Source organism: Diceros bicornis, chromosome 4, assembly GCF_020826845.1.
Source record: "Diceros bicornis minor isolate mBicDic1 chromosome 4, mDicBic1.mat.cur, whole genome shotgun sequence".
In the NCBI taxonomy this organism is placed as follows: domain Eukaryota; kingdom Metazoa; phylum Chordata; class Mammalia; order Perissodactyla; family Rhinocerotidae; genus Diceros; species Diceros bicornis.
The window spans coordinates 98,000,850-98,015,688 of record NC_080743.1 but is presented as its reverse complement, the minus strand read 5'-3'; the positions used below and the strand labels follow the sequence as shown (position 1 = coordinate 98,015,688).

General features: G+C 49.9%; 1 protein-coding gene across 1 annotated transcript in view; it reads left to right on the top strand.

Annotated features, from left to right (window-relative positions):
• Nucleotides 1-329: 329 nt before the first annotated feature.
• Nucleotides 330-14,839, top strand: part of RCSD1 (RCSD domain containing 1) — a 64,376-nt gene continuing 49,866 nt past the window's right edge. The window contains exon 1 of the mRNA XM_058540142.1: nucleotides 330-402. Coding sequence (XP_058396125.1) covers nucleotides 397-402 — 6 coding nt within the window. The 5' untranslated portion in view covers nucleotides 330-396. The remainder of the gene's footprint in view (nucleotides 403-14,839) is intronic.

Genomic DNA, 14,839 nt, shown 5'->3' with positions numbered 1-14,839 from the left:
GGTCCTGTAGAAACTTCGCGAGAAAGAGGGGCCAGGCGGCGGTCGCATCCCCATGTTTGGGCAGATTAATGGAGTCGTGGCTCCCTCGCTTGAGTCCTGCCCTGGGAGGGGACAGTATCTGTTTAGATTTGTGTCTAAATTTAAACCCTGATCGCGGGCCTCCCTCCGCGCTCCCCCTCCCCCTCCCCCTCCCCCTCCCTCCTCCTCTCGCGCAGGGCCACGGCGGCCGGGGCAGTCCCGCAGCCAGCGAGCCGGGCGCCGCCGCCCACTTGCCCTGCGCCCGCCGCCGCGCGGACCGGCCGCGGAGCCGAGCGGAGAGCGGGGAGCGGGGAGCGGGGAGCGCGGGCTCCGGCCCCAGCGAGCGCGCGCCGGCCGCCCAGCCGGCTCCTGGAGGCCATGGAGGTAGAGGGCCCGGGGGGCTTGGGCGGGCGGGAGCGGGGCTCGCCGCTGCTGCCGAGGAGGAGGGCAGGCGGCTGCCGCTCGAGCCTCCCGGCCAGCTCCCGAGGATCGCCCCCGTCCTACCTGGGAGACCCTCGGGGCGGGCGGGGGCCGGCGGGGACAGACCTCAGAGGGACCGGAGGGGCCTTTCTGGGGTCCAGGTATCTTGGTTAGAGACTTAAATGGTTGGGGGGGCGGGTAGTGAAGTGCAGCCACCTTTGTAAATGGACAAACATGTGCGCAGAAACTCGCAAGAAAGCAGAAGCCCCTGAATCTGAGGAGACGGGTGTTGAAAGAGAAACAACGGGCAACGTGAGGCGCTTCTTTGCCGGGCTGTGGGCTTCCCTTTTTGGTTGAAGATCGGCCTTTTAGCGAGTCCCGGCCTCCGGTAGCCTCTGAAGTCCCTGTTCTGTCTGTCACATCTTTAGAACTTTCTGAAAAGCTCCCCTCGTGGGCAGTGAAATGGCACTATTTCTGATAAAACTTGAGGCTCCCCTGCCCTCTGAGACTGAGTGTGTTGGGGTGTGCTGGCCGCTCTGTGGGTGCACCGGGCCTCCGTGAGGCCCACCGCTTCTCTACCTGGGACTCTCCTGGTCCCTTCCCAGCCTCAGTGGAGTCCAGGAACCACCCTGCGGTGCAGGAGTGGATCCCCTCGTCCCTTTCTTCTCCGTGTCTTAAGGCTTCCATAGATTCCCCCTTGAAACTGAGACCTGACATATGGCCCTAAGTCAGTCTTAGCAGGACAGGGGCTTTTGAAAAGCTGAAAGGAGAAGGTAGAAATGTTATATAGCTTCTAAGGTGATTCCCACGGTATTCAAAAGGAAAACTGCTCCTCCTGGGGCCGTGGTCAGTGGCAATCAAGATTCACAGTCAATTCTGCCATCTCTTCCGGGCTGCCGGCTCTCTGCTGGAGCCCTGGTTGGCTCTTCTCAGCGAGACTCAGAGACTCACCACTTGCCCTGCGAAGCTCTATGACTTCTCGGCAGGGCAACAGGTCTGTCCTGAGCAGGCATCCTGCATTCAGGCATCTAGCTCAACCAGTTGTCTTCAAGGAACAGGGATCACCTTCAGAGAGGCTTTATAAAGTGTGGGGCACCACGGGATCCACTGGAGTCTGAGATGATCCTCCGCAAAAATATTTGCAAGTCAGGGAAACGCGGGCAGATTAGAGCTGAGAAGGCTGGGAGGTAACACAGCAAAGGTCCGCAGGTGCGGACACAAGTTCACAAGTCTACTCCAAGATGTACACACAGCAGGCATCAGGACTCTCTCTGGCTGGCTGTGGCTCAGGGCAGAGGAGGAAGATGGGCCCGGGACGCCCAGCTTGTGTGGGTGAGGCTCCTAAAGAAGTTGCTTCAGAAGAGGGTTCCCTCCTCTGGGGAGTACAGGGAGCGTCGGGCCCTAGGCCAGAGGTTCAGTGGGGTTTAAAACCTGGCTAATCTCTTGCAGAAATGGATTGGAGATAAGAGCAAAGCAAGATTTAGGCTTAAAAGCAGGTTGCTGCTTGAGGGCCAAATGCAAGTTTGAACTTTGTTCTAGGAAAACCTGGAGGGACTCCTTCCACAGAGGCACTTTCTTCTCCCTCACTTGAGGAAGGAACAGTGTGTGGCACAGGCCCTGAAACTGTCACCTGAGCAACTTCCTGTGTGGCTGAAAAAGAGAGGTCCCTCCAGTCTGCAAGCCGAGAAGTGTAGGAACTGATGGGGGTTCTAGCTGGGTGGGGGCTGGGGGATCCCTCCACCAGCCAGGAAGCCTGCAGTTGCCCCGCGTCTGCCGCAGGGCACGGATTTGCTGGTTGGCAGGGACTGGTTTTGAAGTTTCTTTGTCAGAACGCCTGAAAAAAAAGCTGCAACAGCCAGCACCTGTAAAGGAAGCAAGGAGGAGACCAAGGGGCTGGGGAAGTGACCGTCTTAGCCAGGAAGTAAAGTTTTTGTGGTGGGACATCATACGCAGGTGGGGGATTTGGGAATTCCTGAAAAATCTCTGAGTAATTCCCTCTTTTGAGAGGTGAAACCCACTTTTGAGACATGAATGGACCGCTATATTTGGAGAGAAACTGAGTTATATTACTTGCCAGTATTAGGAATTCAAACCAGACCAACGAGACTTACTCAACATTCATTCTCTGGAACCCACTTACCTATTAGAAGTCTTCGGGAAATCTTTTCTTCTGTTAAGTCACTGTTGCCATTATCAACAGTATCGATCGTTACTTCAGCCCTCATCAAGCCCTCTGGGATAAACGAGATAAAGATCCTTTTGAAAAGCTCAGAATCCAGTAGGGGAATGAGACTTACTGTGGCCTGTCCTGTATGTAATTTTCAAATGCGTAAGTGCCACGTGAATGACCTCTGCAGGTTGTAAGTTCTACAGTGTTTCAGTATTTCAAGATGAGACTCGAAAGAAGCCTGGAAAGAAAGGTGGGTGGTGAGGCAGAGAAGGCACGAGGAATGGGTGCAGGGAGAACATGTTGTGTCCAGGAAAGTAGACCAGTTGGCTGGAGAGGAAGGTAGGGAAACAGTAAGGGAAAAAAATGAAAGTAATAAGATAAAAACCTCAGGGTCTCCGAGTAGAGTGGATGCTGGCCAAGCGGGTGAATGGGACCTGGAATCCAAGGCGTCTGGAGGAAAGGGTTATTATTTCTTCATACAAAGTCTCTCCTTGCCTAGCTGTGCCCCAAAGGAGTGCCTTTTTGTAATTCAGACAAAGGACAGCTGCAGCCCTCAAAGGCCAGCGAGTGGATGGCCCTGGATTCTTCCCCATGGACAGTAGGAAACTCTGAGAGGTGTTGAGTAAGATGGCAGCCACAATGTAGCAGGCATGATATGGCAGAAATGCCAGTTCGTGGATTGAGCAAGGGAATCAAGCTAAGGAGCTTCTCTGAGAATCCAGGCATATTCTGAGTTCGAGAGAGTAAGAATAGAAACGATAAAAGACCATGTGTTGTAGGAGAAATCAGAAACAACTTCTGTGGTTGAGCTTACCAGGGTGCCCAGAAGAGTGGAGTTCTCCAAGATGCCAAGGAGAATGGCAGTGCAGCCCTTACATGGCTTATCTATAAGCCCTTTTGTAGACAGGGACTGTCTTACTGGTCTTTAGGTCTCCAGAGATTAGCACAGTGCCTAGAATATAATCATATAATTTCTCAAGAAAAGTTCGCTTCATAGATGAGTTAACAGAAATAGGGAGCTCCTTCCCGTCTCAGTCTGCAGCTCAAATGTCTCTACCTCAAGAAGCCTTCCCAGATGCCCTCAGACTCTATAACACTCTCAGAGCACCTTGTTCAAACCGAATTAGAGCACCAGGCAGAATTGTAACCGTCTGCCTACCTGGCTCTCTCCCTGGAAGGCTCCTTGAGAGCAGGGGCCATATCTTATATATCTAGACCTGATGGGCACTCAATAAATGCTTGTTGAATGAGTAAATGATTGAAGATGAGAGAACAGTCAGATTTTTTTTAAAAAGCAAGGTTTAGATATGTTGGTTTTGAGTATTCTAAGCAGAAATGTCCAGCACTCCATGAGAAAAACAGATTTCTTTTTGTGCAAACATGGTTCTTCTCTAGAAGAGATAGTAGGTAAAGTTACTGAGGGTGGAAACCCAGAAGAGAGAAGTGTATAGTAATGAAAGAGCTGGAGACTTAGGACATTAAAATTAAATTAATAGTCTTAGTTGCTTAAATATAAATTGTAGGCACGACCAAATAGCCTGAGAGTGCTTGTGAAACGTTTAATTTTCACGGACTAAATCCTTCGTTTGTTCAACTGAAGAGTAGACACATGAAAATTAAATTTATCGCCCACAACCGTGTGTCCACTCTTTAGTTGAACAAATGAAGGATTTAGTCCATGAAAATTAAACTTTATTGCCACTGAAGAAATAATGAATTTCTAGTTTAGATGGAGACAATTAATGAGTCCTTTTCTCCGAGGCAACTCCAAGTCCTTTCCAGATAGTATTTGTCATTCTTCCATTTATTCAGTATTTATTGAGCATTTATTACATACCAGATCTTGTGTTTTTAATGTTACTTCAAAATTACTAGGCTATCACGTCTTCTCATCGTTACAGATTATCAACATTAGTGATAACACTAGACAGAGAGAGAGTGTGTGTGTGTGTGTGCATACTGGTATATATTATGTGTGCATTTTGTAACCTCCTTTTTCATTGATATCTTTTTACTTCATTAAATATTTTCTACCACAATTTCACCAACAGCTTTTGCTGTTTTGGGACTCACCCTCTCGCAGAGCCATACGTTGGCTGCTGGCTGGAGCTTATGGGTTGTAATTAGGGATCACATGGCCTCTGGAAGCTGGAGTATGTGTCGGTGAACTTTGGGTATGCCCAGGTACCCCCACATTCCTTTCTGGCCCCCAGGCACTCTGCGGGACCCTCAAAGTAACACTAGTTCCGCTTAGAAGACACCTTCCCTTCACTGGACTGTAATGACGGAAATAATTTCGGGTAGTTAGACGGGAAGGGCCCAGGCCCTATCACAGGAGGGGCGAGTGTGCATTCCCGGAACGGAGTCAGGTTTCAGAGCCTGATCCACAGCATGCTCCTCACAGCCTGGAGGGCCAGCTTGCTTCCGTGGGAAATCTGAACACTGGCAGCTCAGCAGCCGCCTAATCTTATCAGGGCTGCAAGAGAAGGCATTTCGGTTCCAGAGAAATTTGAAGGCAGCTCTGCCTTCCTTCGGTAATAGTTTTCGGTTTCCAGAGCCAGCTTGACCACCTCTGTTCTACCCACTAGAATCTAAACATCTCAAAGCTCTGGGTGGAAGGAGACAATCTCTGACCGCCCCTGCCATATTGTAAAGGAGAAAACCAAGACTCTCAGAGAGACACCTGGGTTGTGTGGGGATTTAGGCACTACAGGACCTTTGGAAAGCCAACAACTTGCGATTTTTCTCTCATCTGGAAAGTAGTTCAGCCTAAGCCTTAAGAAGTAAGATTATCAGTTTCCTTACAAAAGCATTATCTACCTCATGTTTGGCCTTCTGGGTGTTATGTAGACATTTTTATCTCTCTGTGCAAAAGAGGATAGGGTGATGCCTCTGACACAGTACTAAGGCTTGGCCACCACCATCAGCATTACTGCTCTAGGGCCCCCCAGGAGCTCCTCTCCTGAGCCAGACCAGGGAGCATACTGCCCTCATACCTGGTCTTTGGGGCAGTGAGCTCCCCATTGTTTTCCTTTTGGCCTTCCTGAATACCTCTCTCCTGGAAACTGTGGAAAATGCCTGCTGAGCCCGCGAGGCTTGCTTAAGTGGGTCAAATCCTATTCTGAGGGAAGGGGCTCCAGCCACTGCAATTGCAAGCTCGAGTGGCTCCCTAGGAGAGGAGAGGTGGACACGCAGGGCCCTTACCTCTGTAAGAGACCTTCCTGAGATGCCATCAGAACCCATCCTTAAAGGGTAGTGTTGGGGCCCCCGGGCTGGAAGCACTGGGAAGTTCTGGACATTGGAGCTAGACATTCTCTCCAGCCAAGAAACTAAGCATCTGCATCATGAGATGTCCCCAGCCCTTCATTTTGAACCTGCTTGCACCGTGTCAGGGCCTCTCTCCTGGCCTCAGAGCAGCAAGCACAACTTTTTCCCCAGCTGGATCTTCTATAATCAATTGGTAACAATTCACAGGACACCACACACTAGGCCTTTAATTAGGCCCAACTGACATGCGTTGAGGCCCTACTGCCTGCCAGGCACTGGGGATACAAAGATGAATGTGTCACCCTGCCGGTCCTTGAAGATCTCAGGTTTAGGAGGGGGGCAAACACCTAACAGGGGAGTGCAGAACAGGGGCTTGAATTCGCGTGGGCAAGGAGAGGCGTCGTACCCAGTCTGGGGTTCAGGGGGGCTTCCTGGTAGAGATGACTTCTGAGATGAGTCTTGAGGGTTGAGTAGGAGTTGACCAAGTGCAGAAAATTGAGGAGAGCATTCCAGTCAGAGGGAATGATAAGAGCAAAGCCACTGGTGCTAGAGACAATGTGGTAGCATGGGGAACTACGAGTGGTGCATTCCTGGAGGAAGAAGCAAGATAGAGGTGTTTGAAGTTGGGGTACTAGATGGGGGATACAGAGAAATATAAATTATAGTTCCTGTCATAAAAGGAGCTCTTGGGGAAACCAGATGTATACACATGATGTGACATAGAAGAATATGAGAGAGTATCTTGATAAGCTCTCAGGTATGTGGGGCTTCAACATTGGCTTCTCTAAGGAGAGCTAGAGAAAATTTGCCTGCTCTGTTGGGATCTCCCCCCAACAACAAGTGTGGCTTCTCCTGGGCCTCCTGGCAGCCCTGGGGGTGCACAACTGACAGGGTATTTCAACCCAAAGGTGAGCGCACTCTGCCTGGGGCCTGCACCTAAAGGCTCTTGCTGAGGAAATCCATTTACAGCAGGTTCCGGGCACCAAGGGAATGCCTTTGATCAAGCTCACCAAAAGCTGCCTCTAAGGCCCTCTCACCTTCTCTGACAGAAGAGGCCTCTGGGAATAAACCACACTCACAAAAAAGTCTCCTCTTCCCATTCACACCTCCACCTGCAGCCCCACTCATTCCTCCCGCTGCGGTCACACGTCCCGTGCTTGCTCTGAAAAGCCTGGGTTGCTCCTCTGCCCACAGGCAGCACAGGGACAAGTCGAGGTGGGCCCGGGAGCAGCAGCCAGGCACAGGCATCAGCCCTGGCGGGGCCCAGAGAAACAAGAAGCTGAGCTTTGCAGCTGCTCTTACACAACCCAGGCACCCACACCAGAGGTCACAGAGAACTGACGTCTCCCCACATGCCACAGAGAGCTGTGGGCCTTCTTGGGGCCTCCCCTCTAGACCCCCACCTGCAGTAGTTCATTTTAAGCATATGGGCTAGATGGACAGTTCTGCCGCCCTGATGGGGCCACCCCCACCCCCATCTCTGAAATACATTCTCAGGCTTCAGGCCCCTGGCTCATCTTGCTTTCCAGGTACGTTCTGATGGGTAATGGGAAATCCATGTCTGAGCAGCCACATTGATGTCAGTGTGGGAGACACCTAAAATTTGTCATCATGGTAGTTACCACCACTTGTTGAATGCCTACTATGTACATATATTTTGCATAAGTTTATCTTTTTAATCCTCATAAATTCCTATTAAATATGTTTTCTAGATGAGGATGCTGAAGCTTCAGTATTATTGAATTTTGTGCCCAAAGTCTGAAAGGTGGTTACCAGAAGAGCCAACATTTGAGCCCACCCTGTTGGGTGGGATCATGTGGCCCCTCTCCTTTCTCCTGCACTGGAGAAGCGCTGGCTGCCCCCACAGTGCCTGTGTGGACTCACAGGTAGACCACAGGCCCCTCCGCCCGGCCAGTCCTCCTCCAGCTCAGGGCCAGGCCACAGTGGAGATCAGGCGACTCAAGGCTTGGGGCTTTTAAGGTCTGACACACATTCACTCTGAGCCCTCATCTACACATCTCAAAGACTTCGAAAGCCTCCAGTTGTGTCTCTGGGAGAAACTAGTGCCAAAGTCTATGGCAAAAAAGGAAGTTTAAATAAAAATTCATTTTTAGGGCTTGGAGTTTTGAGATCAAGAAGGAACATTAGCAATTTCTCCCATTCCCTTCGTTTTAAAGATAAAGAAACTGAACATAAGTGATTTACTGATGGTCACACTTAAAGTCAGTTAGTGGCAAAGTCAACAAAGACGCAGGTCTCCTTGCTCCCAGCACAGGAACCTCCCTTCTACAGGGCACTTTTGATCCATGTGTTTAAATCAGCTCGTAATGACTTTATTGCCTCCCCATTTCTGTGTATTGACTTCTCGAGGCTCTCCGAAGTCCATACCAGTGGTTCTTGGTTTCCTAGGTTTACCTAGCAAGTGCCATTATCTGTGGGTGTGAGATGGGTGGGCAGAGAAACAGTTTTTAATCATTATTTTAACCAACAAGTGCCAAGAGATCCAGAGCTAAGGCTAAGGGGGCCCCCTGCCCTGCCAGGTGCAGTACCCACTTTGTTCTACTAGCCTTCCTCTCTGTGGTGCCCTGCAGGGGTCTTTCTGGGAGAGCCCTTGACCCCTGTTGACCAGTCGTGTCTGAATCCTCTCACAAAGGCCTGAACTGAAGTACTGGGGAGGAGGACAAGGATGACTCCAAGCCCTGTCTTTCCTGAGGGAAGTGAACGGGAGCCTCAGGGATGTTGATACTCCAGGCTACGGTAGAATGCTCCAGCCTGCCCAGGTGGAGAATGTAAGGCCAGTGGAGTTGGCAGATGTATGAGTTTGCTAGGACTGTCGTAACACATTACCACAAGCTACGTGGCTTAAAACAACAGAAATGTACTCTCTCGTGGTTCTGGAGGCCAGATGTCTGAAATCAAGGTGTCCCAGGTCCACATTCATTACAGAGGCTCTAGGGGAGAATCTGTTCCCCCCTCTTCTAGCTCCTGGCGGTTGCGGCATGCTTGGCTCGTGGCTGCTCCAATCTTCGCCTCATGTTCACTTCACCTTCTCCTCTGTGTGTCTCTCATAAGGACATGTGTCACTGGATTTGGGACCCACACTGATAATCCAGGGCGACTTCCTCATCTCAAAATCTGTAACTATATCTGCAAAGACCGTTTTTCTAAATAAGGTAACATTCACAGGTTCCAGAGATTAGGAAGTGGTCATATCTTTTTGGGGGGCTATCATTTAGCATACTATGGCAGGCAACTTGCTATCCATTATAGGGGCAGGAGACCTGGGGGTTGGTAGGGTGAATCCTTGGTTATTGTTAAGCTGTATTGTGACCCCCCCCCCACTGCTCTGGGGGTGAATTACCAATCAATAGTTATTGATACCTGTTGCGTGACTAATTTCCTGCCTCTTGGGTAGCCCACATACACCCATATTGGAGTGGGTCACAGCCACACCTCTTTCTGTTCAGAGCCACAGTTAGGAGAGGAAGTCTCCAGGGTGCTATGAAGCATTTCCATGGAGCTATGAGGATCATCTCCCCCTGGTCTGGTCACTTTCCAGAGCTCCTTAAGATTATCCAGGATCATCCCCACCTTCAGAAAGGATTGTGCAGAAATATGATGTCATTTGATATTCTCTTAGCAAATACTTAATTCATACATTGATTCATTTATTTAAGGACATGTACTGAGCAGCTGCCAAATGAGAATAAGACGCAATAGCTGCTCTCAAGATCCGTGTGGTCTGGAGGTGGAGAAGGGGACAGAAATGGAAGAAATGATTACAGAACAATGTGATTGCCTCTGTAAAGGCAGTGAGTAAACAGTCCAATTGCACAAAAGAAGACAGGTGACTGTGATAGTAAGGCCAGGAGTAAACAGTCCAATTGCACAAAAGAAGACAGGTGACTGTGATAGTAAGGCCAGGCTAGTGTGTCGCTATGAAACGCAATTCCACAGTCTTAGTGGCTGAAAACAACATGGATTTATTTCTCACTCATGCTGCATGTCTGTCAAGGGTTGGCTGGGGGCTTGCTCCATGTCATTGTTGTCCTCCCTCTGCGACCCAGGTTGATGGAGCAGCTACCTTATGGAACATTGTCAGTTGTTATGGCAGAGGGAAGGAAAGTTCTGGAGGACATGCCCTGGCCATGGCTCTGGCCTAGAAGGGTCAGAACTAGCCACATGGCTCCACTCATTCACAGAGATGTCCCCCTATGTTCCCCAAATGCTGAGAGCTAGAGATATTTCATGAATGTCGTTAGTGTCCTGGTGGAGTCTTAGAGGACTTCACAGAGCAGATGGTCTCTGAGCTGGGTCTGGAAGTCAGCATGTGTCTTTCAGGCTGACAGAGATATGAAGGCTGAGAAAGAAAATGTTTCTCTGTGCTGCTCAGGTCTCCTTCACTTGAAACTTACACAGCTCCTGTGGTTGGAGATGTTCCTGATGAAAATGAAAGCTGCTTCGCCAGCACAAAGAATATTTTCAGTGATTTCAGTTGTTCTTCATGCTTTGGGGTGTGATTAGGAGGGGCAGGTAGGTTTGAAGGGGAAGTCGGGGGGTGAATATATACCCCATTTCTATAGGAAAACGTATCAGCCAAATATAAACGTAAGCCATTAGGTGCAGCTGTTTAAAATGTTTCTCAAACATCGTAGCCTTGGAATAGCCAATCGTGTTAAACCGTGCCATCAAGAGAGACAGCTTATAGCTGTCTTTCTGATTTGGAAGCAGCCCCCCACGGTAAATCGGAATCTATGACTTTTGCTACATGTAGTTAGAAAAACTTAGAATTGCCATTTTTTCCCATAAGCCTTGTACATAAGCCCTGCCCTTTGTGCCTGAGCATGGGTTAGTGAAAGTCAGCCTGCGAGTAACATTGGACTAAGTAACATTGGAATGAGGCCGTGGAATTTGAAGGAAATGGTAACAACAGGCTGCCTCTGCCCTCTGTTCCATTCAGGTTTCCTTTGGCGGATTATTGCCAAGGGGGATGCTGTGCAGAGAGATAAACCAGGAGACCTGAATTTCAGGTCCAGACTCAGTCACTCACCTTAGGGTCTTGGTTGATCCCTCCATCTATAAAATTGGTCCCTGCTTTACCCACCTTGTAGGGCTATTTTGAAAAGAAAATAAGATCATGCACGATAAATAAGATAATTTATGAAGTACCTTGGAAAGTTAAAATATCCCATAAAGTCGTGGTGGTATGGTTATTAATATGATCGTTAATGTTTAATGGATATCGTGAAAAATTGTAACAACCTTGAGTGTGTCTTCTGTAAGAGGGTTCTGGTGTTCCCTTTGCCTAATGGAAGGTGGCAGAGGGAGTGCAAAGAAGGTGACGCTGGTGAATATGAGCAAAGCTCAGGCTTCCATTACAGGCCAGAGAGGATGCAGTCTCTGATCTGTGCAGCGGTAACAAGGAAAATACTTTACAGTTCTACCCCACTTTCTTTTCGGAGCACTTTCCCGTATCTCTTAAACTAAATGGCAAGCTCTAAAAATCTCCATCACTGGCCTTAGTACCCTACAATGAGCGGAGTGTGGATTCAGCATACCCTTTTGAGTGGGGCTGGGAATGCAGGCTTAATATTGCTTCATGGGGAGGCAGCACGACGAAGTTACGAGCACAGACCCGGGAGCCAGACATCTGGGTTCCAATCCTAACTTTGCCAGTTACTAGCTTGTGACGTCTTTGTGCCTTGGTTTTTCCCATCTGTAAAACGGAAATAATAATACCTGCATGATTGGGTTGTTATAAGGATTAAATGTTAGTGTTTGTTTAAAGTGCTTGGAACAATGCCTGGCACACATTAGGTATGATGTGATTGTTGAATGAAGGGTAGGTTTTTATAGTCATTTAGAAGAGAATGGCCACTCTTGCTTTTGGTGCAGCTTTGACTGGGACCTAGTGGATGAGAGAGTATTTGAAGTCCTCCTGCAGCCTGAGGGTGTGTGACTCCCTGAGGGTGTGTGACTCCCTGAGGGTGTGTGACTCCATGAGGGTGTGTGGCTCCCTGAGGGTGTGTGACTCCCTGAGGGTGTGTGGCTCCCTGAGGGTGTGTGACTCCATGAGGGTGTGTGACTCCATGAGGGTGTGTGACTCCATGAGGGTGTGTGGCTCCCTGAGGGTGTGTGACTCCATGAGGGTGTGTGACTCCCTGAGAGTCTGTGACTCCCTGAGGTTGTGTGACTCCATGAGGGTGTGTGACTCCCTGAGGGCGTGTGATTCCCTGAAGGTCTGTGACTCCCTGAGGGTGTGTGGCTCCCTGAGAGTCTGTGACTCCCTGAGGGTGTGTGACTCCCTGAAAGTCTGTGGCTCCCTGAGGCTGTGTGAGTCCCTGAGAGTCTGTGACTCTCTGAGGGTGTGTGACTCCCTGAGAGTCTGTGACTCTCTGAGGGTGTGTGACTCCCTGAGAGTCTGTGAGTCTCTGAGGCTGTGTGACTCCCTGAGAGTCTGTGACTCCCTGAGGGTGTGTGACTCCCTGAGGATATGGGACTCCCTGAGGGTCTGTGACTCCCTGAGAGCGTGAGGGTAGAGGGGTGGTGGGTGCACGGCCTACAGACCTCTGCTGGAAAAGCTCTCTGGGCCTCTGTTGCGGGCAGTGCTGGAACAGTACCCACATAAGTCTAGACTAGAACCTGGGAAGTGGGGGGAGCCTTAGGCATGGAATAACAATGCAAACTGCAGGCTCACAGGACAGCCAGGGCCTGCAAGAAGAAGGGAGTATCATTGGCTCCATAAACGCATTTCAAAGAAAGGGAGGGGAGGAGGGGAGACATAGTGTCTTCTGTGGGTTCTCCCTGGTGGAGTGGTGAAATGAGGAGGTGGGAAATGGGAAGGAGCAGTCCACCTGGAGTATCGCTTCCCTTCCTCTTCCTCCCTCTCGCTTACCTTGGTTGCCTCTTCCCTGACCTGTCCTCACCTTTCACACCTGCCTGGGAGGCCCCTGCTGGGGAGCTGGACGGGGTGGGATTCTGAGCCTGCTAGGACAGCTGCAGGGATTACAGACTTCTAATTCAACCATTCAAACCAGAGCCCTTCTCAGCTGCCATCAATGTCAGCTGCCATCAACCCTGAGCTTCTGGCTAGGCGGAAGGAGTTGAGTGCTTTCACATGCCAACAAGGAAATTCTAATTTCCCAAACAGTCACATCACTTGTATTACAAAGGATGGTTTGGCAGGATGAATTCAGTGCAGGTTGAGCTACCTTGCCCAAAGTGTGGCTCGCTACACCTAACCTCCCAGGTCTCTCCTGAGGGAGGTCTCCAGGGGCCAGGCACAGGACTCTGTCCTTGGCCCTGGCTTGTTAAACGTTTTTCTTAATGACTTGGATGAAAAATAGAAAGAATCCAGATGACCCACAGCTGGGACAGTTAATATGCTACATGACATATTTGAGTTCAGAATGATTTATACAGGATGGGGTGCTGGGCCAAAACCAACATCATGAAATTCAACAGGGATGAGTGTAGAGCCCTCTGCTCAGCTTTAGGGAACTGTCAGGCACCAGCGCAGGACAGACTGGCTTGGAAATACACATTCATTTGTTCAGTCATTCCGCATGTATTTATTGGGCCTACCCAATAAACAGATGCTGTGTGGAAAGATGCTGTGTGGATTCTCGGAGGGAGTCAGATATAAAGACGGTACCTCCAAAAGCTGAAGTTTTCATAAAGTGGTGGGAAGTGATGTGGTGCCTCTCCAAGTAAATGCAGGGCACAGGGAGTGCTGAAGTGTTATGGAAGCGACCAGACCACAGGCTGGGGGACTTTCTCAGAGAAAGGACATCCTCAACTGGTACAACTGGAGAAGGCTCCATGGGAGAGAGTGACTTCAGAGTGGGCACCCAAGACTAGGAAGTTTTTTTTAAACAGGTGGCAATAGTGAAGGGGCAAAGAAGGAATGGTGGTGAGGAGCTAATATGGGAGGAGGGCAGTGAAAGATATACATGGGGAACTATGAGTGCCCTAAGTGACCAAAATGGAGGGTCTCTTAAGTGACTTGGCGTGTGTGCACACGTACATGCATGCATACTTGCACGTTGGGATGGGAGAGGTAAGGTAGATACTGCCAGAAAGATTGGATGAGATTGGACTGTGCACAGACTAGAAAGACAGCGTTGATGAGGTGGGTGTTCTTCAGTGGGTAATGAAGGTCCTTGAGGAGAAGCGCTCCTGGGATCAAAGGGGCACTGGAGGGCCATTCATCTGGCCCCAGTGTGTAGGATGAAGGCCGAAATACCAGTTGAGAGGCTAAAGCACCAATGAGAGGTGGCCTTGAGACTGGAGAGGCAAAGAAACTGCAGAATAAACTGAGGGAAGGAGCCACAGTGTTTGGTGTTTGGGTGGAGGCTGCCATGGGGGCGGGTTAGAGAGCAAGATCAGAGGGATTGCATTTTCAGTCCAGGAGCAGGGAGAAGAATTTTGCTGGTTTGAGTGGGGAGAGGCTGAGTGTGGGTTGAGGCGTTGGCAGGACATTCAGAACTGGAAATTCAGGACTGGAGCTGGGGGGCATCGGGCGGAGGCGTAGGGCAGCGGTCATCCACTCAGAAGTGGTCTCTGAGGCAGGGGCGGTGAGAAGGGACGGTAAAGAGAGAAGCAGGCCAAGGACAATGCTGTGGACATCCCTCACATTTGAGGAATGCCAGGTCGACTAAGCACAGGGAAGGAGCGCTTCAATTTATATGCAAAGGAGTTTTAGCTGACCATAAACTTCACATAAACACCTTTCTTAAACCGAAAAGACTCAGTCACAGGCTTTATCTCTATATCCCACAAATGTAGGACTTTTAGAGTTTTTTATCCTGCCCAGGGACCTCCCCAGGACTCCAGCTTGTGTGACCCCATTTGCCTTCCGCTAACTCTCTCAAGATCCAGGAGTGGAGGCCTGGGGGAGACTGGGCCTCCACACATCTGGGCTGTGACCTGGAGGCTGGGATTGTGGTAGCCCCGACGGAGAGA